The sequence below is a fragment of the Nyctereutes procyonoides genome, unplaced genomic scaffold, assembly GCF_905146905.1.
Source record: "Nyctereutes procyonoides isolate TBG_1078 unplaced genomic scaffold, NYPRO_anot_genome, whole genome shotgun sequence".
In the NCBI taxonomy this organism is placed as follows: Eukaryota; Metazoa; Chordata; class Mammalia; order Carnivora; family Canidae; genus Nyctereutes; species Nyctereutes procyonoides.
The window spans coordinates 33122653-33145399 of record NW_026575159.1 but is presented as its reverse complement, the minus strand read 5'-3'; the positions used below and the strand labels follow the sequence as shown (position 1 = coordinate 33145399).

General features: G+C 58.8%; 3 protein-coding genes across 5 annotated transcripts; 2 read left to right on the top strand and 1 right to left on the bottom strand.

Annotated features, from left to right (window-relative positions):
- Window positions 1-8745: 8745 nt before the first annotated feature.
- On the bottom strand, window positions 8746-15480 carry SLC52A2 (solute carrier family 52 member 2). 2 transcript variants are annotated; one of them, XM_055314329.1, is made up of 5 exons: window positions 15358-15480; window positions 10493-10734; window positions 9525-10395; window positions 9310-9433; window positions 8746-9200 (listed from the first exon to the last, which is right to left on the bottom strand). In XM_055314329.1, exons 2-5 carry the CDS (start codon window positions 10620-10622, stop codon window positions 8988-8990), a joined length of 1338 nt encoding a protein of 445 aa, XP_055170304.1. In that variant the 5' UTR covers window positions 10623-10734; window positions 15358-15480; the 3' UTR covers window positions 8746-8987. The 2 variants fall into 2 exon arrangements, with proteins under 2 accessions (XP_055170304.1, XP_055170303.1); XM_055314328.1 differs by lacking the exon at window positions 15358-15480 and adding an exon at window positions 10985-11116.
- FBXL6 (F-box and leucine rich repeat protein 6) lies at window positions 11318-14366 on the top strand. 2 transcript variants are annotated; one of them, XM_055314327.1, is made up of 9 exons: window positions 11318-11821; window positions 12039-12197; window positions 12338-12401; window positions 12703-12834; window positions 12909-13016; window positions 13099-13131; window positions 13281-13512; window positions 13598-13844; window positions 14113-14366. In XM_055314327.1, the coding sequence occupies exons 1-9, from the start codon at window positions 11427-11429 to the stop codon at window positions 14261-14263; spliced, it is 1521 nt and encodes a 506-aa protein (XP_055170302.1). In that variant the 5' UTR covers window positions 11318-11426; the 3' UTR covers window positions 14264-14366. The 2 variants fall into 2 exon arrangements, with proteins under 2 accessions (XP_055170302.1, XP_055170301.1); XM_055314326.1 differs by having other exon boundaries at window positions 11321-11821; window positions 13099-13212.
- Window positions 14582-16553, top strand: TMEM249 (transmembrane protein 249). The gene is made up of 6 exons (XM_055314052.1): window positions 14582-14586; window positions 14784-15121; window positions 15338-15432; window positions 15689-15884; window positions 16059-16144; window positions 16303-16553. Exons 1-6 carry the CDS (start codon window positions 14582-14584, stop codon window positions 16498-16500), a joined length of 918 nt encoding a protein of 305 aa, XP_055170027.1. The 3' UTR covers window positions 16501-16553.
- The last annotated feature ends 6194 nt before the right edge of the window (window positions 16554-22747 follow it).

The following is a 22747-nucleotide window of genomic DNA, read 5'->3' as shown; positions in this document are numbered from 1 at the left end:
AGTTATATCTTCCGGCTAGAGTGTCTCTTCTATGGTTATATAAGTGTTTTTCTGGGGATCCCTGGGTGGCACAGCGGTTTGGCACCTGCCTTTGGCCCAGGGCACGATCCTGGAGACCCGGGATCCAATCCCACGTAGGGCTCCCTGCATGGAGCCTGCTTCTCCCTCTGCCTGTGTCTCTGCCTCTCTCTCTCTCTCTCTCTGTGACTATCATAAATAAATAAAAATTTAAAAAAAAGTGTCTTTCTTTGTCTCTTGTTGCCGTCTGTTGTTTTTTTTTTTTTTGAGATTTTATTTATTTATTCATGAGAGACACACAGAGAGAAGCAGAGACACAGGCAGAGGGAGAAGCAGGTTCCACACAGGGAGCCTGACGTGGGACTCGATCCCGAGTCTCTAGGACCACATCCCAGGCCGAAGGCGGTGCTAAACTGGGCCACCGGGTCTGCCCTGTCTTGGCATTTTTGTTAAAAATCAATTAGCCATAAGTGTAATGTCTCATTCTGAACTCCTGATTCTATTTTTATTGATCTCATGTCTCTTCTTACATTGGTACTAGTACTGCCCAGTCTTTTTTTTTTTTTTTTTTAAGTAATCTCTATGCCCAGCATGGGGCTTGAACTCATGACCCGGATATCAAGAGTCACATAGGCTACCAAGTGAGCCAGCCAAGCACCCCAGTACTGCTCAGTCTTGGTTAGTGTAACTCTGTAGTAAGTTTTGTGATTGGGAAGTGTGAGTGATTCTTCCAACTTTATTCTTTTTAAAGATTGTTTTGGGTATTCTGGATCTGTTGCATTTTGTTATGAATATTAGCATCAGCTTATTGATTTCTGCATTAGAAAAAACCTTGGAATTTTGATAGGAATTTCTTGAATCTGTAGATCAATATGGAGAGTGATGCCATCATAAAAAGTCTTCCGATCCATGAATATGGAATGTTTCCATTAACTTTAGAGAGAGAAACTCTAGCAGACTCCACGCTGAGCACAGAGCCTGATGCTGGGCTTCATCTCATGACCCTCAAATCATGACATGAGCTAGAATCTAGGATGCACCCCAAATTCATTGTTTTCAACAATATTTTGTAGTTGTTCAGTATACAAGTCGAACAGTTTCTGTTAAATTTATTTCCAAGTATTAATTATTTTTGATGCTATTGTAAATGACTTTTTCATAATCTCTCTTCCAATTGTTCATTGCTAGTATATAAAGCCAACTGGTTTCTGTATATTGATCTGGTCTCCACAACCTTGCTTTTTAGTTCTAATTATTGTTTCTGGATTCCTTAAGATTTTCTATGCATAGGTCATGTCATCTGAGAATTGAAATAGTTTTACTTCTTCTTTTCCTTTTTTAAAAAGATTTTATATATTTACTCATTAGAGACACACAGAGTCAGAGACACAGGCAGAGGGAGAAATAGGCTCCATGCAGGGAGCCCGATGTGGGACTCGATCCCAGGTCTCCTGGGATCTTCACCACCCCTGGGCTGAAGGCGGCGCTAAACCGCTGAGCCACCCGGGCTGCCACTGTTACTGATTTTTAATTTCTAATTTTTTGTGAATTCTAATTTGTGGTAGGAGAACATGTTCCATATGATTCCAATCCTTCTAAATTTATTGAAACTTTCTTTATGGCCTAACAATGTCTGTACTGGAGAATGTCCTATATTCACCAGAAAGCAATATGTGTTATGACATTGTTGAGCAGATAGAGCATTGTTGTTGTTTTTAAGATTTTATTTATTTATTTGTGATAGCAAGTGAGGGGCAGAAGGAGAGGGAGAAGCAGGCTCCACGCTGTGCTGGGAGCCCGAGGCCGGGCTCCATCCCAGGACCCCAAGATCATGACCTGAGGCAAAGACAAACACTTAACTGACTGAGCCACCCAGACACTCCTATGCAGTTACATTTTAAATCAGATAGGACAAGAAAAAGAGTTAATAGGAAAAAAATGCATGAGTACAGGATTTTGTAAATACCTATGTAGTCACCTTTACCAGTGCTCTTTATTTTTTATACAGATTTGAGTTACTGTCTAGTGTTTTTCAGCCTGAAGGATTACCTTTAATATTTCATATAGGGAAGGTCTGCTAGTGATAAATTCTCTCAGTTTTTATTTATCTGGGAGTGTCTTAATTTTTTCCTTCATATTTGAAAGGTAGTTTTGCTGAATACAGAATTGCCAACAGCTTCTTCTTTCAGCACTTGGACTATGCCATCCTCCCATCTTGGTCTCCATGGTTTTTGGGTTTTTTTAAAGGTTTTATTTATTAACTCATGAGAGACACAGGGAGAGGCAGAGTCAGAGGCAGAGGGAGAAGCAGGCTCCTGGTAGGGAGGCCAATGCCAGACTCGATCCCAGGACCCCAGGGTTATGATCTGAACCGAAGGCAGATGCTCAATCACCGAGCCACCCAGGCGTCCCTTTCTTGCTCTTTTTAAGATTCTCGGTCTTTGACTTTTGGCAGTTTGATTATAATGTCTCTGGGTGTGGATGTCCCTGTTTATCCTACTCAGAGTGAATTGAGTTTCTTACATGGTATATTAACATTTTCATTAAATTTGGGAAATCTGGGGGTACGTGGGTGGCTCAATGGGTGAAGCATTTGTATTCGGCTTAGGTCATGATCCTGGAGTCCTGGAATTGAGTCCTGTGTCAGGCTCCCCGCTCAGCGGAGAGTCTGCTTCTCCCTCTCTGTCTGTCTGCCACTCCCCCTGCCTGTGCTCTCTAATAAATAAAATCATTTAAAAAATAAATAAATTTGGAAAGTTTTTTTCTTTCTTTTCTTTCTCTCTTTCTTTTCTTCTTTATATAAGCAATCTCTACACCAAACATGGGACTTCAGCTCACAACCCCAAGGCCAAGAGCTGCATGCTCCTCTGACTGAGGCAGCCAGGTGCCCCTCAGCCATTATTTCCTTAAATATTCTTTCTCCTACTTTCTCCTCTCTCCTTTTGGGACTTTCCTTACGCATATATTTGGTATATTTGATGGTATCCCACATGACTCTGAGGCTCTGTTCATTTTTCTTCATTCTTTTTTCATTCTCTTCCCTAGATTGAATCATGTTAATTGACCTGCCTTCAAGTTTGCTGAGTTTTTCTTCTGCCACCAAACCTGCTTTTGGCCTCTTTAATGACAATAGCTTACTGTGGAGTCAAACACAAACTAACAATGAACAATTCAGATTCTCCACTGCCTCCCATCCACTAGGCACTAGATGTCTGTAAATCATTAGTCCATCTGCAGAGCTCACTGAATGGTCAGACCACAAAACCAATACCCGCCACTGCTCCATCGCTGTCAGTGGTGGCCAATGAGGTATTGGCCACAAAAAAAAAAAAAAAAAAAAAAAAAAAGAATTCCACAAAATAACTTCAGAGGAAAATTATAATTAGAAAAACTGCAGTTAGGGATGCCTGGGTGGCTCAGTGGTTGAGCATCGGCCTTTGGTCCAGGCCATGATCCTGGAGACCCGGGATCGAGTCCCATGTCGGGCTCCCTGCATGGAGCCTGCTTCTCCCTCTGCCTGTGTCTCTCATGAATAAATAAATAAAATCTAAAAAAAAAAAAAAAAAGAAAAGAAAAACTACAGTTATGAAATGATAATCCTGTTGCCACTTCAGACTCCTCCCTAGAAACCAAGAACAGACATGCCAGGGCTTGGCCTGCGAGGTGCACACTCAGGAACGGCAGCTCGCCCAGCCCAGCTCGCCAGGGGAGCCACTGGTCATCTTGGTGGAAAACCTCCAAAACTGTTTACAGGATAACTTACAGAAAAAGGCAGAGTCATAACTCTCATACAGATATAAAATGAACACAAGTCAAAGATTTTGTCATTCTTTAAGAGATTCAGGAATGTTATAACTGCTTCAAAGAAGTCCAAGAATCATAAATCCGGGCAGAATGAGGGATTGTTGGAATTAACTTACATATGGATACAAAACCGGCTTTTTCCACGACTGGAGGAGGGAAATCAGCTGACAGTTACATCGCTACTAGTCATTTACAAACACAAGTTTGTAAAGTGGCTTGAAGACGAGGAGAGACACCGACCTTATGAATCAGAGACCCTGGGATGATACGCTTTCTGCAGAGCGCGGCCGTCCTTAGACACCAGGAACCCGTTCTTGGGTGCTCAGGCCTCACTCAGTCTTAACCCTTTTACACCCCCCCACCAAGTGCCTGTGATTTTTCCGTCCCCAGGTCCCCCAGACTCCCAGTCCCCCTAAAGCCCATTCCACTCTGTCCCAGCCCAACCCCCAGACCCCGAGCTTCATCTCCTGTTACCCCAGCACCTGGTCCCCACGAGCCACCCCCTCAGAGCCCAGTCCCTCGAGGTCCTGCCCCCCAGGCTCTCCAGCGCCAGCTGCGATGGCAGCTCCCAGGGACCAGGAGCCACACCCCCTCCCTCCCTGCCCCAGCCCCGGGGCCTCCAGCACATCCAGGGAGAGGGGAGTCCCAGGGGTGGCGGGCCTGGCCGACCTCTGGCCTAGTGGCCCACGGGTGGGGCTGGTGACTCTTCATTTCACAGAAACAGGGAAGTTCCTCCTGTGGCTCCCAGCAGCTCCCTTGAAGAGGGGCCCGGCTCACCAGGCCATCCACCTGCCACCAGTGGACCCTCCAGAAACGTGAAGCCAGCCGCGCTCCTGGGCGAAGGGGCAGGGCTCGGGGGGGACGGTGACGGGCTCCAGGCTCCCGGCCTCCACCGCCTGGCCGCCCGCTCCGCCTGGCTCCCGGGGCTCTGCGGACCGGCGGCCTCACCACGGGCTTGGCTCTTCAGTGCCGGTTCCCAGCCCCCGGCTCGGCTGCCCGCCAGCTGTCCTCCCCTCTGCACCGTGGCCCCCAGTGAACACCTTCTCCTCTCCTCCCTGCGCTCTCATGCCCGGGTGCTCGGGGCTGCCCTGGGTGCTCGGGACTGCCTGGGTGCTCGGGACCTGCCTCGGGTGCTCGGGGCTGCCCTGGGTACTCGGGACCTGCCCCGGGTGCTCAGGACCTGCCCCGGGTGCTCGGGCCTGCCTTGGGTGCTTGGGGCTTCCCTTTGCAGCCACCGCGTGCAGAGTGGACGCTCACCAGCTCAGCGGTCAGGGTGGGGCCACCCACAGAATGACCCCACGAGGAGTGTAGGTGGAGGCGCCCGGGTGGCTCAGTCGTTTAGGCTTCAGTCCCTTGATCTAGGCTCAGGTCTTGATCTGAGTCGTGAGTTCAGGCCCTGCATCGGGCTGGGTGCTGGGCGTAGAGCCTACTTAAACAACAGCAAAGGGAACGTGTGGGGAGGCTCAGGGGTGCCAGGAGGGCCCGGGAGGAAATCTTTTCCAGTCTGCTTTTGAATTAGCTTTGTTTCCCCACCACCCTTGCAAAGGGATGGAAATCCCACAGTTGTTTGCAGCTTGTCTTTCAGCAAATTAAAATGCTCGTCCTCTTGTGTGGACAGAGAAGCCTTCCCCTGCGCACGTCTGGCACCCTGGTCAGGGAGGCCTGGCCAAGGAAGTTCCTGCCGGCTCCCTGCCTGGCCTGGCTCCTCCGAGAGGGGCAGATGCGAGGGGGTGACTCCCCAGGGCTCTCTCCCTTGCAGGGCAGGAGCAGGGCAGGGGAGCCCTCTGAGGAGAGCTGGAGGCAGAGGCCTAGGAGAGGAGGTCACAGGTGTGCCGGGGAGAGCTGCCCAGACAGGACCGCCGTTCCCCCAGGCAGGTGCCGGGTGTCCCATGGTCCGTCTGTCCTGGGTACTCAGGGAGGCGGGACCCACCATGCCCTGGGCTGGGGCAAGAAACTATGGGCCTACACAGCTGGGAAGCCCGTGGGTCTCGCTTTAGACCACCTGGGTCCGGATGATGCCAGCATGTTTTCTGGGTCCTGCCTCTGCATCTCTCACCCTGCTTGCCTCTGCGGCGCCTTCCTTCTCGGGTCTGCTCCGGGAAGTTTGGGTAGCTTTTTATGGCTTTTGGGAGGACTGAGATCCTCAGACAGATGTCACAGTAGACCGATTTGCTCCACAGAGGCAGTGTCCCCAGTTCAGTCATGAGGGCAGGAGGATGGGCGCACCTTTGGATCAGCGGGGTCACCCACCCAACCACAGGGTGGGGGCAGGGGGTCCTGTAATCAGCAGCACCCCATCAGAATCCTACTAGCCTCTGAGCCCCCTGGAAGGAGGCCAGTGCTGGGAGAGGGGGAGGCCACAGTGGCCTCAGGACCTCAGGCACGTAGCCTCCCTGAGACAGGGTGGACATAGCCAGAGTGGCTGATGCTGGAATGGCCGATGACCTGCATCCATTCTCTGGCCAGGGTTCCAGGTGCTCCATATTCCCATTTTCTGTTCTCACAAAAACTAGGAATTCAAATTCCCTTTGAATTCCATGGAGAAGAGGAAGCCCCTTAAAGACGGTCCCGTGGCCCCAGGTCACGCAGTGGAGGCTCTGAGCAGATGCTAATGGACGGACACAACCTTTTATTACCCAGGTTGGTTACATACATTGACAATCACACCCCCTTGGGGAGCCCGTAGGCCGAGAACCGCAGAACTGAAGGCAGGCGAAGGCTCTTCTGTCATTCCACCAAGTGCAGGCAGGGCTTGTCCTGAGGACTCACCAGGAAAGGAACCTGCATGTGGCAGGCCGAGGCCTCGCTGGCCCTTCCCTGGTTCTGAGGAGCCGAGCGGCCTGCCCCCGGTGGTGGGACAGGCACAGCGGCCCCGTGGCTCAGGCCTTGCTCTTTCCCCAGGAGTGCTCCTGTGGACAACCAGTGGTCAAAGGTCCTGCCTTGGCCCCTGCCTGCCCTCTGGGGTCTCCTTCCATGGGCCCCCAGCCCTGGGTTTGAGCCCCTTTGGGCAAGGCTGTGAGGCGGGGTCCCTGGCCACCTGCTGTCCAGCTGGAAGCGTGGGTGCCCTGTGATCAGACCCCGTGCTGGGGGACTGTGGGTAGGAAGGGTGTGCCGGGCAACTCTCAGGGACTTGGCCCTGAGCATCTCCCTCCCCTTGTTATTTCCTACCAGGCAGGGACAGGAAGGCCCTTGAGGCTTCTAAGGGCAGTGGCTTCCTCAAATTGTCCACTCCAGCCCTGGTCCCCAGGTTCAGGGCCACCTGCCCCCTCTCCAGGAGAGCGTGCATGTCCTACCGGGTCTCACTTCTCTGTGGCCCGTGGACCTGGCCCACGTGCTCACGTGGGCAGAGATGAGGCTCTTGCAAACGCCTTTGATGATCGCCTGACGGAAGAGAGCGGGAACCGGGATGCGGCTCCAGCCCCAGGTGGGCAGGGAGGGTGCCGGGGGTGGGGGATGAGGGTGTGCCCATGCTCATGTCCTTATCCTCCTCCCTCTGAAGCTGTCCACTCACCACCACAGACAGCGGCTTCCACACTCACACCCCACCGACCAGCCCGGACTCCCACAGGCGAACAGCCAGGTGAACCCCCGCGGCCCCTGCTCCTCCTCTAGGCCGGCCAACGTCCTGGGAGCCTGGGACCTGGCAGGGGCCTCCCGCTCTCAGGGCCGCGCTGTGTCTGAGCCACTTGGGAGCCCGGGCCCTCCCAATACTTGATGCAGCCCCAGACCACAGGCTCAGGGGCCAAGGCCTCGGGTGCCCCCCTTGGTCCTCTGGTCGGTCCTGCCTGGGACCTTCAAAGGCCCACGTGCGGGCCATGTCAAGGACAGGCAGCTTCTGAAGTTTAAAAGGGCTTCCGGAAACCAGGACAATCGTGGGAAGGAGCCGGGGAAATGGGAGCAGGAGCCATTTTTCCCAGCACCCACCACCCACCCGAGCTGCACGGTCCCCACTGCAGAATGGCGGAGACAGGATCCCAATGCCAGACCCAGCCCCGCTGGAGCACAGCTCAGGTGTCCCGCCTCCCCTGGGGAGCCTGGGTCCCCCCACGGGCCTCCGCTTCTTGCCTGCCCAGGAAGCCCGAGCCCCTGCCCACTGCAGCGTCTGCCCACACATCCTGAGGCCTTGTTGGCCGTGGCCTTGGCCCTCTATCAGGTCCCTTCCAGCTCTTTATGCAGGATGACCACCCAGAGCAGCACAGGCCACAGCCTAAGGCTCTGCTCCCTGCAGACGCTACCCAAGCAGAGGCCCAACCGCTGTCCCAGGGCCGGGGCAGGTGTGAGCTGCTCAGGGACAGGGGCCCTTGGTCAGAGGCCCCAGGAGAAGGCATGTGCCTGTCTGAATGCAGTGTGCGGCATTTGCACATTTGATCACAGAAAGAAGCCAGAAACTAGCCGCTTGTGGCTCAGGGAAGGGAGCAATGCTCCTGACCAGAAGGATCCCTAAGTTGGCCAGAACCTTAGACCCCAGTGTCCTCAAAGCCCTACTGACGGAGCCCCCACAGTGCCTGGGCCTCACAAGAGGATCCTCTCGCACGAGCAGACCAGACGCTACCACTGCTCCACCACAATGAAGCAGCAGCCCCCTGCGGGACCCTCGCACCTCGCTGGCTCTGCCTACCACACAGCCGGAGGCTTGCAGAGCAGTGGCCCCCACAGGAAGAGGCCCCACCACCTGGCGGGAGATCCCGGGGAAGCTGGTGTCGGGTGGGCACCACGAGCCTCTGACCACGGTAGTCAGTCCTCGGGAGGAAGTTCCAACAAGCAATGGGGGGGTGGGCAGCAGAGTCCAGGGCTCAGAGGCCGCAACCCCAGAATCTATGAGCAGCCAGGAGGCGGGGGGGCCCTACCGAATGGTTCAAGTCATCCCTCCAGCTCAGCAGACGTCCACCTGCACAAAGACACTACAGGAGGTAACTACTCGGATCCATGGAGTAACAGTGATTTATTGTGTAAAGCCCACACGGGTTCCAGATCTCAGGCCAAGTCCACAGCCCTAGCCGGACCCTGGTTCTGGGCCTGCTCTGCGGTCCTCACCCTGACCAGTGTCTGCTATGGAGTGTACAGGTGTCCACTAGTACGCCCATGTGTAGGAGGGCCTCCTTGGACTCTGAGCACTTGGGTGCTGCGGCATCTCAGCCCAATGTCAGGTCCCTATCCACCCAGGCTTAGGAGCCACACTGGTCCACACAGTCCTTCCCGCTGCGGAACACGTGATAGATGCTGGTGGGAGGGAACATGGCGACAGCACCGAGCAGGGAGCCCACCTGGATGGCCACTCCAGCTGCCAGCAGTGCCGGCCGGCCGCCACCGTGCAGCAAGGAGCTCGCGGCCACCTTCACATAGGAAAACACACCCGAACACAGTACCCATGACAGCACCTGAAGGATGGACACAGCAGCAGGCTGAGCGTGAGATCTTCCCTGCTCTGGGGCAACCCCCACCACCACCACCGCAACCACTTTGCCTCAGTATTCCCAGCAGACTTACCACAAGGACCACCCCTGCAGAGGTGCCCACCAAGGGTGGGCAAGGGCTCAGGATTGCCAGTGCCATCAGGTAGGCCCCAAAGAGCATGCCCAGCACAGAGAGACCACCCAGCCCTGCCAGAGACCTACACGGGTGAGCAGAAATTCAGGACTGGCTGTACCACAACCCAGCGCTCATCCCTAAACTCCACCCCAAGCAGCCGGGGACCCTCATACCTGCATAGCACGCCCATGGCCAGAAAGCAGGCGAGAGGGTTGGCGGCGCTGCCCAACACCACTGCCAGGTGGTAGGCCAGGCGGCCATAGGGCAGGCAGGAAAAGCTCTGCACGGAAGGCAACACACCGTTGGTCAGTGCATTGGTGATGGCCAGCAGGCCCAGCAGGCAGGCACTGTGGACGGAGAGCAGCCGATGGGCGTCAGGGTCTGGGCTGGGAGGGGCGCCTGCTGCTTGGTTCGGTGACTCCTGAAGCGGTGAAGCCTCTTCCTCCTCCTCCTCCACTCCTGGGGTCCTCACCCGCAGGTCAGACCCCAGACCTGCTGTGGATGCAGATGGTGGTGATGGCAACAACAGCAGCAGACCCTGGAAGGCAGCAGCTGAAGTGACCAGAAGAGCGGTCAGCACCCAGAAAAAGGTGCTGGCGGGAAAACGCTCTGGGAAGTCGTTGGGGAGCCAGAGGGTGCCATTGGCAGAGACTGGCAGACATTCGAGGTGGCCTACGCCTTGCAGTAGGGCCAGCACACAGGGCAGCAAGGCGCTGAGGCCCTGACCCAGGAAGAAGGAGCGCAGGAAGGGAGGTGGCAGGTGGGTCAGGAAGGGCAGGAAGGTGACATTAGAGGCACAGCAGGCCAGGGCCAGCACGGAGGCCAGCGTCAGGAAGGCCACAGAGCGGAGCTGCCCCGCTACGGGGGCCACATGGTGCCACAGCAGGGCCAGCAGGGCTGTGCCCACCAGGCTCAGCACCTGTACCACCTGGATGGGGACCCGCTCGCTCTTGCCCGGAGCCAGCCGCCTCCACAGAGTCACCAACAACAGACCCAGGTTCCCCAGCGCCACCAGCACAGACAGATAGGACGGCAGACTCCAACCTGCGGAAGGGGAGAGCAGCGGTGAGCGGCGGCAGCTCAGGGCGACTCAGGGCGGCCGACCCCCGCCCCCTGCGCGCCCCCTGCACGCCCCGCTCACCCTCGGGAAGGTCTTTCACCACCACGGGCAGCTCCACCCAGATCCCGTTGATGGCAGCCCAAGAGCCCATGCCAAAGAGGGCCACCAGCAGGTGTGTCGACACCAGGCGGCCCAGCGGGGGTGCTGCCATCCGGCCCGCGCTGGGCCCCGCAGCACAGCCCAGGGTCACGGCCTGCTCCTCTGCCCCCGCCTCGGCCCGAGCGCACGCTCCGGCTCTGCCGCGACCCCAAGGCCTCTGGCACCTCGAAGAAAACAGACGCGGACGCGGGGCCACACGTCAGACAGACCTGCACGGCGACGAGCGGGGCCAGCGGGCCTCGATGGTGCCGGGGAGGCGCACCCGGAACGCGCTCGCGGCAGGAGGAGCCTCCGCGGGGCCCCGGGAGCACGCGGGGAGGGGGCCCCACGCCCCGCCTGCGCTGCTCGGGCCACCACCGCCCGCCCCCGGGGCGGACCCGGACCCGGGACGTGGATCCCCAGCGCCGCGCACACCTCGGCTGCCGCTCCGCCCCGGTGGAGAGTCCCAGGCTTCTGCGAGCTCCGGGTCGGCGGGAGCGAAGGCGGGTCCGCGGGGAGGGGGCGTGTCCGCGGGGAGGGGGCGGGGCCCCGCACCGCCCCTCGCGGTGTCCGGTGGGCGGCGCAGAGCTGCCGAGCGCCCCCAGCCCCGACAGCCAGGCGTCTCGCTGCGCTCCACGGGCGGCGCCTCGGGCCCGGAGCCGGGAACCGCTGCCCAGCCGGACCGAGCGCCCACCCCACAGCCAGGACCGCAGGAAGCCGCAGGCCGCCCAGCCCACCTCGGCCTCCCGCAAGGCCGCAGCCGGAAGTCCCGCCTCGGAAGTCGGGCGCGGGGCGTGTCGGCCCAGGCCCCGCCCTTCCGCCGCGGGACCCGCCTCTTCCGCCGCCCCGGGGCGGCCCGGGGCTTCGGCTGGGAGCTATGGCTGCCGGGGCGGCGCGACGGGCCCGGCGCCGGGCTCGGGGCGCGCAGCCGGCCGGGGAGCGGGCTCGCTCGGCCGAGGACTGGTGGTGGGACCGGCTGGCGCCGAGCGGCTCCGGGTACCACCTGCTGCAGTCGGACAGCATGCTGCTGGTGCTGCCCGGCCCGGGGCCTGCCCGCCCCCGCGTGCACCGGCGCGCCGCCCGCCGCGCTCAGCGGCAGCTGGCCCCCGCGCCTCGCGCCCCGGGCGCCAAGGCCAGGCCTAGAACGGCGCCCGCCCCGGAGCCGCCGCCGGGGCCCGACCCGGGCTGGGGCGACCGCATCCCCCTGGAAATCCTGCTGCAGATCTTCGGGCTGCTGGTGGCGGCCGATGGGCCCGTGCCCTTCCTCGGCAGGTACCCCAGGCCCGGGGGGGCGCAGCGGCACGGCCCAGCTGACCTCTTGCCCAGCGGGCGGGTGGCCGCGGCGGGGGCACCGCGGGGGACAGAGCGCAGCCTCTCGGGGGTCCACGGAGAGCCCAGGGCCGGCCCTGCAGCCGAGCTGTCCGCAGCCTGGTGAGGACGACGGGGACAGCGGTCTCGTCGCAGCCCCTCAGCCCAGGTCTCCTCCCAGGGCTGCTCGCGTGTGCCGCCGCTGGCACCAGGCGGCCTCCCAGCCTGCGCTCTGGCACACCGTGACCCTGTCACCCTCGCCGGCTGGCCGCCTCGCCAAGAGTGAAGCCAAGGCCGAGAAGAAGCTTCTCGCCTCCCTGGAGTGGCTTATGCCCAATCGGTGAGACCTTCCCTCTTTTCTTTCTTCCCTGGCTTCCTGTCGGCGGCAGTGTGTGTCTCCCTAGCGGAAGGGGTGGGTGGGGACTCTGCTGTCGGGCAGCGTGGGAACACCGTGCAGCTCTGCCTCTGCTGTCGGCCCAGGTTCTCGCAGCTCCAGAGGCTGACCCTCATCCACTGGAAGTCCCAGGTACACCCCGTGTTGAAGGTGAGAGCTCCAGGCTGCCCTGCCCACCAGCCATGACATTTTGGGGTTGCCCAGTACTTCCAGGGAGTGGGTCAGGCACCTGGAGCCCAGTGTTGCCCCACGGGGATGCCTGCCTGGGCCTCCTTTCCTGTTGTTTCTTTCAGCAGGGAGGTGTCAGAACTGGGAGCACCATGTTGACTTGCTGTGGGCAGAAAGAAGGTCATAGCTGAGGCAGTAGTGAGGGTTTGGTGTCGGCCACTGGTTTCTTCCTTTGTGGACACATGACCTCTCCCAATCTCTGCTGGTACTCTGTCTTCCACAGCTGGTTAGCGAGTCCTGTCCTCGGCTCACCTTCCTCAAGCTTTCTGATAGCCATGGTGTAACCTCTGACACCCTGATTATGCTAGCCAAAGCCTGTCCTCAGCTCCACAGCCTGGACATACAGCACTCCATGGTGAGCCCTGTGTCCCCAGGGGCCCTGAAGAAGCCTGGGCCAAAGGGATGGGTACCCATGTGCTGGGTTCCCAGGTGGAGTCCACAGCCGTGGTGAGCTTCTTGGAGGAGGCAGGGCCCCGAATGCGCAAGTTGTGGCTGACCTACAGCTCCCAGACAACAGCCATCCTGGGTGCACTTCTGGTAGGTTGGTGACGGGTGGCAGCAGAGCGGGATGCTGAGCCCGGCGCAGCCTGGCCGCTGAGTCTGTTCTCCACCTCTGCAGGGCAGCTGTTGCCCCCAGCTCCAGGTCCTGGAGGTGAGCACCGGCATCAACCGCAGCAGCACTCCTCTCCAGCTGCCTGTTGAGGGGCTGCAGAAGGGCTGCCCCCAGCTGCAGGTACCTGACACCCCGCCTCTCCCACCTACCACCCTCCCTTCCCATCTGCAGCCTGGGCCTCGCTCCAGGTGCTGCGGCTCCTAAACCTGATGTGGCTGCCCAAGCCTTCCGGGCGAGTGGTGACTCCTGGCCCAGGCTTCCCCAGCCTCGAGGAGCTCTGCCTCGCTGGTTCCACCTGCAACTTTGTAAGCAACGAGGCCCTGGGCCGCCTGCTCCACGGCTCTCCTAACCTGCGCCTGCTGGATCTTCGTGGCTGTGCCCGCATCACACCTGCCGGCCTGCACGATCTGCCGTGTCAGGGTCAGCTTTCTCTGGGTGGTGGCTGGGTGGGAGGGATGTGGGCACCCTTGCCGCCCCACAACTCATGACCACTCTTCCCTTGCAGAGCTAGAACAGCTTCACCTGGGTCTTTATGGCACGTCAGATCGCTTGACTCTAGCCAGAGAGGGCAGCCACCTGTTGACTCAGAAGTGGCGCCACACTCTGCGGGAACTGGACTTGAGTGGCCAGGCCTTCAGTGAGAAAGACCTGGAGCAGGCCTTGGCTGCCTTCTCAGCCACCCCCGGGGGCTCACACCCAGCCTTATGCTCTGTCAACCTCAGGGGCACCCGGGTCACACCAAGCACAGTCAGGTCAGCATCCCCATTCCTGGTCTCTTGGAGTCAGTATGGCTTGCAAGTTTCAGGGCGCAAAAGGGGAGCACGTGTTGGCCAAGCTCCTGTTTAGGATGGACATTAGGGACACCAAGGGTACTGGGCTTGGGCCTCGGTGGCTGTGGGTGGCAGAGCCAGGTGTGGCGCCTGGGCAGAGAGGGCTTCTTACCTTGGCCGAGCCCCAGTGGGGCCTGGGTCTTTTGGGAACCAGCGGCTCGACTCCCCATGGTGTGCCCTGCCCCCACAGCTCTGTGATCAGCAGCTGCCCAGGCCTGCTCTATCTCAACCTGGAGTCCTGCCGCTGCCTTCCTCGGGGCCTGAAGCGGGCCTACCGAGGCCAGGAGGAAGTCCAGTGGTGCCTGGAACAGCTGCTCACCAGCCTCCCCTCCTCCAGCTAGGCAGCTCCAGACCCCCAGCCCTCAGGTAGTCAGCGGTGCCTGCCACCCTTTCCACGTTTTGGATGTTTAAGCATTTTTTTAAACAATAAAACATTTTTAGGAACTCTGTGTGGTCCTTAAGGTGGGGATGAGAGGCCAGGTGTTGTGCCTGCAGGAACCATTCAAGGCTAAAACTGCTGGGATCCTGAGGGTGGGGGTAGGGGTGCATTGCTGATTGACCGAAGTGCTTGAATCTTGGAATGTGTGTGTCCTGCCCTCAGGGACAGGGGGTGAGCTGTCTGTGCTTGTGTTTGAGGCTCCGCCTGGGCAAAAGTGGCCATGGGGTGAGGGCGGCCCTGCTCAGCCGGGAGGTCCAGTGTGCAGTGCCTGCCTGCAGACCTCCGGTGCAGGCTTGGGATGTCTGGCCACCCGCCCTTGAGGCGAGGCCTGTGAACTGGGCGGTGCAGGGGGCCTCTGTGGTGTGGGCACTCCCCACAGAGAGGTAGGAACAGAACAGCCCCTTCTAGAACGCGCTACCCAGAGCTTCTAGAATCCAGGCCCGCCCAGCCAGGACCACCCGCCGAGGCGCTCCTAGGCCCTCTGTCCTACAGACGCTCCTTCCTGGACCGCAGTCCTGGAGGCTTTGTCGTCCCAGGTACCGGCGTGACCCTGAGCCCGGGGCGTCGGCGGCCTGCGGGAGCCCCGCTGACCCTCTGTGCCCAACGCAGGCCCCCAAGGGCCGGGCTAGCGGCCTGCCCACGACCTCCGGAGGCAAGCGCTTCCAGCTCTGGGCCCTGGGGCTCTTCTGCACCCAGCGCCACCTGGCCAAGCGCCTGAAGAACAACAGCTTCTACCCGTTCACCCAGCAGCAGCCCAACGGTGCGCGCGGGCCGGGCCGGGGCGCCCCCTGAACCCCCGGGAGCGGCGGCCTGGGTGGGGGCGCGGGGCGGGGATCCGATGTGCGTGCGGCCTGGATGCTGACCGCGCCCCGGGGCCCTGCGTGCGGCGGCTGCTCCGGCCCGAGCGCTGGCACTGCCACCCCCGCTGCCGGCAGGGCCCGGTCGTCCTCACGCGCCGCCGCCACGCTGCCCGCAGTCTTCGTGCTCGAGTACTACCTGGACACCCTGTGGAAGGGCACGCTGCTCTTCGTCGTCTGCCTCCTCCTCGTCAGCTTCGGCGTGGTGAGCCAGGTCTGAGCTCCCGGCCGCGCCCCAGCGCAGAGCCGGCCTCCTGGGGCCTGCCGCGCCCCGCCCGGCCCCGGCCCCGGCCCCGGCCCCGCCCCCACCCCGACACTCACCCTGGCCCCGCCCCTCACCCTGGCCCCGCCCCCTCACTCGCATGGCCCCGCCCCGACGCTCCCCGGCCGCGCCCCCCTCGCCCGGGCCCCGCACATGGCCCCGCCCCGGCCCCGCCCCCTGGCTGCTCAGGTCCCTGCGGCTCCGGCAGGTGCGGAAGCAGGAGACTTGGGGCTTCCCCGCGTGCGGCCTGGCCGTGGGCTTGTGGCTCATGATTTCGTCTTTGGCACGGCGCCGCCTGGTGCTGAACCACGCGCGGGGCACGTACCACTTCTCCATCCAGGGCCGCACCGTGTGTCAGGGCCCTATGCACCTGGTCTACGTGCGCCTGGCGCTCAGCTCCGACGGTGAAGCACGGCGCGGCCGCCGACCAGGGAGGGTGTGCAGGGGGGAGGGTGCCAGCCCTCTGCCCCGCCCCCGGCTCTGGCCCCCGGAGCTCCCAGCCCCCGGAGCCTCCCCGACCCCTCGCCCTCGCCCCAGCCCCATGGAGCCCCCGGGCTGAACTGCTCGCTCCACTGCAGCCTACGGAAGGTGCTTCTTCCAGCTGGTTCTGTGCGGCCACAAACTAGAGCCGCTGGTGCTGGTGCAGCTGTCAGAGCGCTACGAGGTGGGTCCCGGGACGCACTCCCTCCCCTCCTCCGTCCTACGCGAGGCCCCCACCGCTTAGGGGCTTAGCACGGGCCGCTCCTCGGGCACAGCGCGGTTCCCACGCGGCCCGCGGCGCAGGGCGGACCGTCTTCTCCTGACCGCCGCCTGTCCCCACAGCAGATGGAATACCTGGGCCGTCACATTGCCAGGAAGCTCAACATTAACTACTTTGACTGCCTGGCCACGTCCTACCGCCACGTGGTCCGCCACTGGCCACTGGGGGCCGCCTTCAGCCCGGGCATCGTGCAGCGCAAGACCCGCACGTACGACAAGCGGAACTCCCAGTCCGACCTGGACCTGGACCTGGACGTGTGACGCCACAGGCAGCCCCGCTCCCCGCACCCCTGCCCAGGAGCTGCATTCTCCCTTCCTGGCCAATCTCTCACCTTTACCCCCTCAATAAAGCTGCCTCTCGCTTCCAGGAAGTGCTCCCTCTGGGAGGGGAGGGCAGGCGAGGGGTGGGGGGAGGCCCCTGCTCCAGGGTCTTCCCCTACTACCCACCTCCCAGGGCCTCAGGGAGCACATCTTGGAGTCTGGGTTGGAAGACTGGGGGTGGCGATAGGAGCAGGGTGAGCAATGAGCAGCAGGCCCCCCAGGACTCCTCACTGGACAGGTGTGGGACCCCCTGCCTCCCTGTCAGCAGCACTTAGCCATCCTGCCTGGCCTCGGGAGTGTGGACCAATGAGGCATCCGGGAGTCAGAATCTGGTCAGTCTGTGTTCCCAGTTCACTCAGCAATGGGAGGGGGCATAGCCATGGGTCCAGCCTTGTGCCTGGGGCTACGTGTCCCCAAAGTCAGGGCTGCAGCGCTCCTAAGGAGTATGTTGCAGAGCCCTGGAGCAGGGTTCAAGGCCTGCTGGATGGACCCATGCATCCCTGTAGCTTCCTTCCCCATGCCCACTGGCCCACCGGCCCACCAGTCCCCTATCCCCTTGTCCAGTGGGTGTTCCCCCCTCCTGGGTAGTGGGAGCTGCTGTGGGAGTGGAGAGGGCAGTGGGCTATTGTGGCCCCGGCAGGAGTGGCAGCTGGCACTGTCCATGTGGCTCCTCTGGTCAGCATTTCCCCTCAGGGCCTCGCTGGTGACCTAGGTCTCTGAGTGTTATATCAGTGAGTGTCCCTGGAACCAGAACCAGCTGCATAATTTGCAGGGCCCCATGTGAAATGAAAGTGTAGCACCTCTTGTTAAAACAGTTATTGAGAATTTCCAGGAGACACTAAAGCATTAAGCCCAGGATGGGGGTGCCTGCCTGGCTAGGTCAGTGGAGCATGTGACTCTTGATCCTGGGATTGTGTTTGAGCCCCATGTTGGGTGTAGTTTACTTAGTTAAACAAACAAACAAGACAACAACAAAACCCTGTATGGGCCCTTCTGAGGGTGACTGCCTGGGTCACATGCCATGGAGCTCGTTCTGCCTGGAACCATGGCTCAGAGTCACTCACTGATCAACTCCTGATCCCAAGGTGGCCAAACCCAGTGGGTGCGCGGGCAGGATCCAGGGACTGCTGGAATTGCTTCAGGCAATGGTCATGGCACAGGTGCAGGCTCCTCTTGCCCCTCAGAAGATAGGGCCCAAGTTATCCCCAGGTGACTGCCTTGCTTTTGCCAGGGGACAGGCTGGAGAGGGTGAGCAGACCTGGCGTGAGGGGCTTGGGACAGGTTGGGGGAAACGTTATGAGGGGAAGGTGAGGAGTGGGAGGTGGAGGCCATGGGCCTAGCCTCACTACATGAGTGGCTCGTGGCCGAGCTAGGCCCCCAGTGCGTCTGCTCTGAAGGGGTTAGAAAGTCATGTCAGTCCCTCGGGCTCTGGGAGGCTGCTCAGGTCAATGCTTCAGGTTGGGGACTTAGTTGCATCTAGGAAGGCAAAGTTCCTGTCCTCCTCGGGCTGACCATCTTTTTTTTTTTTTTTTTTGGCAAGGTTTTATTTATTTATTCATGAGAGAGACACATAGAGGCAGAGACACAGGCAGAGGGAGAAGCAGGCTCTCCGCGGGGAACCTTGATGCAGGACTCTATCCCAGGACTCCTGAGCCAAGGGCCACCCAGGCATCCTGGGGCTGACAATCTTAAGAGGGACAGAGCTAAAAGAAGAGCTAACTTGTATACTGCCAAAAAGGCTGGAGGTGGGGTGATGTTCTCCTAGCTCGGGGGATCAGGGAGGATGCACATTTGAGAATCCTTCCCTGGATGGGGAGGGATGCAGCATTTGAGCTGATGCCACAGGCAGGGGTCATGCAGAGCTCTGGAGAAGAGCACCCGGCAGGGGTGGGGGAGTGGAGGGGGGTGGGGGGTGGGGGAGGAGGGGGTAGGATGCAGGAACCAACTTCCAGGCTGGGCAGAAGAGGAAAGGACTACACCTCGTGAGGGCAAGTGGGATCCCTTTGCCCATCCTCCACTCATTCCTTAGGGAGAACCTCCCCCAAATTTAACTAGGCCTATGGTCCCACAGAGCAGGGACTGCGTTGCCAAGCCTCCATCGCAGGTGGATAGATGTTGTCTTGGGACTAAGTCCTGGCCAATGCAATATAAGAATTGGCGTGTAGAATTTCCAAATGCGTCCTTAAGGGGGGGTGGCCTATCTTTGCCATTTCCTACCCCCCCTCCCCCGCAAGCCTGTAGGCACGGCACCTACGATGCCAGGAGCTTCAGCAACCACCTTGGATGACGAGGTACCAGGCACGGGTTGAGGAGAGCAGAGCAGCAAGATGGAATCATGGAAGCCTGAACACTGCAGCTGCCCTGCGCACTGGATGGCTTAGGCTGAACTCTTTGCAAAAGAGTAAGACTTCTACAGTTTAAGTTATTGTTATGCGGGGATCCCTGGGTGGCGCAGCAGTTTGGTGCCTGCCTTTGGCCCAGGGCACGATCCTGGACACCCGGTATCGAATCCCACGTCGGGCTCCCGGTGCATGGAGCCTGCTTCTCCCTCTGCCTGTGTCTCTGCCTCTCTCTCTCTCTCTGTGTGTGTGACTATCATAAATAAAAAATAAAAATAGGGATCCCTGGGTGGCGCAGCGGTTTAGCGCCTGCCTTTGGCCCAGGGCACGATCCTGGAGATCCGGGATCGAATCCCACGTCGGGCTTCCGGTGCATGGAGCCTGCTTCTCCTCTGCCTGTGTCTCTGCCTCTCTCTCTCTCTCTCTGTGTGTGACTATCATAAATAAATAAAAAAAAAAATTTAAAAAATAAAAATAAAAATAAAATTTAAAAAAATTTTTTTTAAAAATTATTGTTATGAGGAGTTTTCTAACACTTGTAACCAAGGCTCTGATTCAAAAAGAAAGAAAAGAAAAGAAAAAAAAAAGGATTGTTAGCTTCAAGGGGCGACAGGGTGGGTGGAGATTCAGAAGCTTCAAGGAACAAAAACAAGGCAAGGTGTGAAACAGTCTTCCCAGAGAAGGAAGACGAACAGGATAAAGAAAGTGTAGTAAGATTTTCTGGTCATGTGCAGAGCCCACTTCGAGACATGTTTTGTAAACTTAAAGGATGAGTGAGTGTGCTTTTGTGTTTTTCTCTAGCGCAGTTTTGCTGCTTGGATGCAGGTGTGGAGTTGGTAGATAGTTCGGTCTAACAAGGGTTGGGGATGTGTGAGGACAGTATAAGAGTGTGGGGTTCAGGGAAGGGATTACAATTTTGGACTACGGGACTTGGGCTGGGAAGGCAGACAGTGAGGACGGGAGTCAGGGGTGCAGACCAAGCGGCTTCAGTTTCCTGTTGATACCTAACAAACCAGCCTCAGCTTGAGGCCTTTGAAACCGCAAGTCCTCACTGGAGCCGGGCCGCAGGCGGGGCTCAGCTGGGCGGTTCCACTTGCTCCCGGTGGGGGCCAGGCGTCCAACCTGACCCCCAGCCTCCAGGCCTCTTTTCAGGTGGTCTCTCATCACTCAGCAGACTCTCTTGTTACCGGTTTCCAGGAGGGAGTGTTACAAGCAGTGCAGCCTCACTGGGCCCCATCCCATTAAGTCTCTGCGCACATCATTCATGCCAATGTCCTAGTGGCCAAGCAAGTCAGAGGGCCAAGCCCAGAGTCACGTCCATGAAAAGCAGGAGTTTCACAGGGGTCCTGAATGTGGGGAGTCCACCACAGTGCACCCTCTGGCCTCTCCCAGACCCCCCAATAGCTCATCTCATCACAGCACCCGGCTCAGACCTCAAGTCCAGGATCTCCCATCTAAGTCAGGTCCAGGGGCAAATGAGGTTGCTCAGGAGTCCTTCCTTGGGCCACCCAGCTGTGTCTGTCCTCCTTGCAGAGACCCATGAGCTAAAAAACCCCAAGCTCTCTTTCACTACATACAGGATTTACATGAATGAGACAGGGAAGGATACCTTTAACAGATACTCTATTAAAATATGAGGAAGTGGGACACCTGGGTAGCTCAGCGGTTTAGCACCTGCCTTCGGCTCAGGGCATGACCCTGGGGTCCTGGGATCAAGTCCCACATTGGGCTCCCTGCTCCGAGTCTCCTTGTCCCTCTGCTTCTGCCTGTCCTCCTGATCACGCTCTCTCTCAAATACGTAAAATCTTAAAAAAAAAAAAAAAAAAGATACTGCTTTACATCTCTTAGGCATCTGAAGGAGAAGCCTCAAGGTCCTACATTTCTTAAAGATTTGATTTTATTTTTTATTTATCCATGAGAGACAGAGAGAGGCAGAGATACAGGCAGAGGGAGAAGCAGGCTCCCTGCAGGGAGCCCGATGTGGGACTCGATCCCGGTTCTCCAGGATCATGCCCTGGGCCCAAGGCAGGTGCTCCATCGCTGAGCCACCTGGGCGCCCCTCTAATTTCTTGAAAACTAAAAGGTTCCGTCCTTAGCTCATTCACTGCTTGTGATCCGTTCGATGTGACAGGCAGCTCACCGCCCTCATGGCTCTCGAGCCGCGGGTACATTAAGACAACAGTGCTCTATGATCTCCTAGCTCTGGGGACCAGAAGTCTGAAATCGAGGTGCCCGCAGGGTTGGCTCCGTCTGGGGTCCCTGGGCAACTCCACGGCAGGCCCCCTCCCAGCCTCTGGTGGTGCTGTCCTCGGGCCCCCTGGCCGATCTGCCTCTGCGTCCTCAGGCATCTGTCTTCACCAGCGCCCTGTCTCGCGGGCGCGTTCCCTCTCCCTGTAAAAGCACCAGTTCCCCTGATTAAAGGTCCCCTGCTCCCATGATGCCCTCCCCTGAGCTAATGACATCTGCAAGGACCTTATTCCCAAAGAGCATCACATCCTGGAACACCTGGGGCTTAGGACTTCAATACATTATTTTTGCAGGTGACACAGTGGCACACACGACAGGCATTTCCACCATTTCCTGGACGTCTCCTCGCCCAGAAGCAGGTCATTAGCTACATTTTCTCCCTTCTAGGTGACGGAAGGCAACCGCCTTGCCGTTCTCTGCACTAACACACGTCCCCTTTCTCTGGCCTCTGTTCGTACTTTCTTCCCTTCCAGCCTCAGCCAACAATCTCGTCCATCTCCGCTTCTCACCTGACCCCAGAGCCAGTGCCACTGGTTCAGGTGTTGCTGCGCCGGAGCACGCTCTTGGGCCAGGGTGGCCATGCCCGGTGGTCAGCTGCCAGGACCCGGCAGGCCCTGGCGCCACCCATTCCCAGACCCCCACCTGGTGGTCAGCTCAGGTCCCCTGCTATGCAGGCCACTCCTCTTCTGGCCTCTTGCACATGACAGGTGGCAGCTACAGCCTTCAGCTCATAGACACTGTAGCTGTGCCCCTGGCCATAGCTGTCACCCCCTGGGACTGACCCCAGAGCTGCGGGGACACGGAGCTCAAGCTCCCAGGGGCCATGCTTCCTCTTACCCCATGGTGCCTGGGCTGTGTGCTCCACCTGCAGGGACAGGTGTGTCACACACTAATAATACATCCCCTCCTGCACATTCCTTTTGAAGAACTCTCTAACCCACTATAGAGCTCCTTTGGGTTTTAGCACCTGCCCCTGTTTCCACACCTGCAGCACGTGCTGTGAGTCACAGGCCTTGTGGTAGGAAGTGGGGACAGACCCGAGGGGTGTATACGAGGACAGAAGAGAGAACGGTCCCTGAACATTCAAGGAGAGGATGTCCTTATCAGGGGGCAGCGCTTCCGCCAGCCCAGCTTAGGGGGTCTGGATGTGAAATACGTGCAGGGCACCCCCCAGCTGGCCTCACCCCATACAGGAGGTTCTTGTTCACTCTCAACCAGGACCTGGGCCTGGCACAGGTATTTTGTGTTTTTTAATATTTTTATTTATTTATCTCCTTAAGAGGAGTGTGTGTGTGTGTGTGTGTGTGTGTGTGTGAGAGAGAGAGAGAGAGAGAGAGAGAGAGAGAGAGAGAGAGCCCGCAGTGGGGCTCCAACCAGGAACCCGGGATCATGCCCTGAGTGGAAGGCAGGCGCTTCACCGACGGAGCCCCCTGGGCACCCTGGCACAGCTTTTGCAGTAAGTTTAGCCTTCTTTGAAACAACCCTCTCAATACCTGCAATATTCTTTATTTACAAATCTACTTTGTGGGGCACCAGGGTGGCTCAGCAGCAGAGCATCTGCCTTCGGCCCAGGGTGTGACTCCAGGGTCCCGGGATCGAGT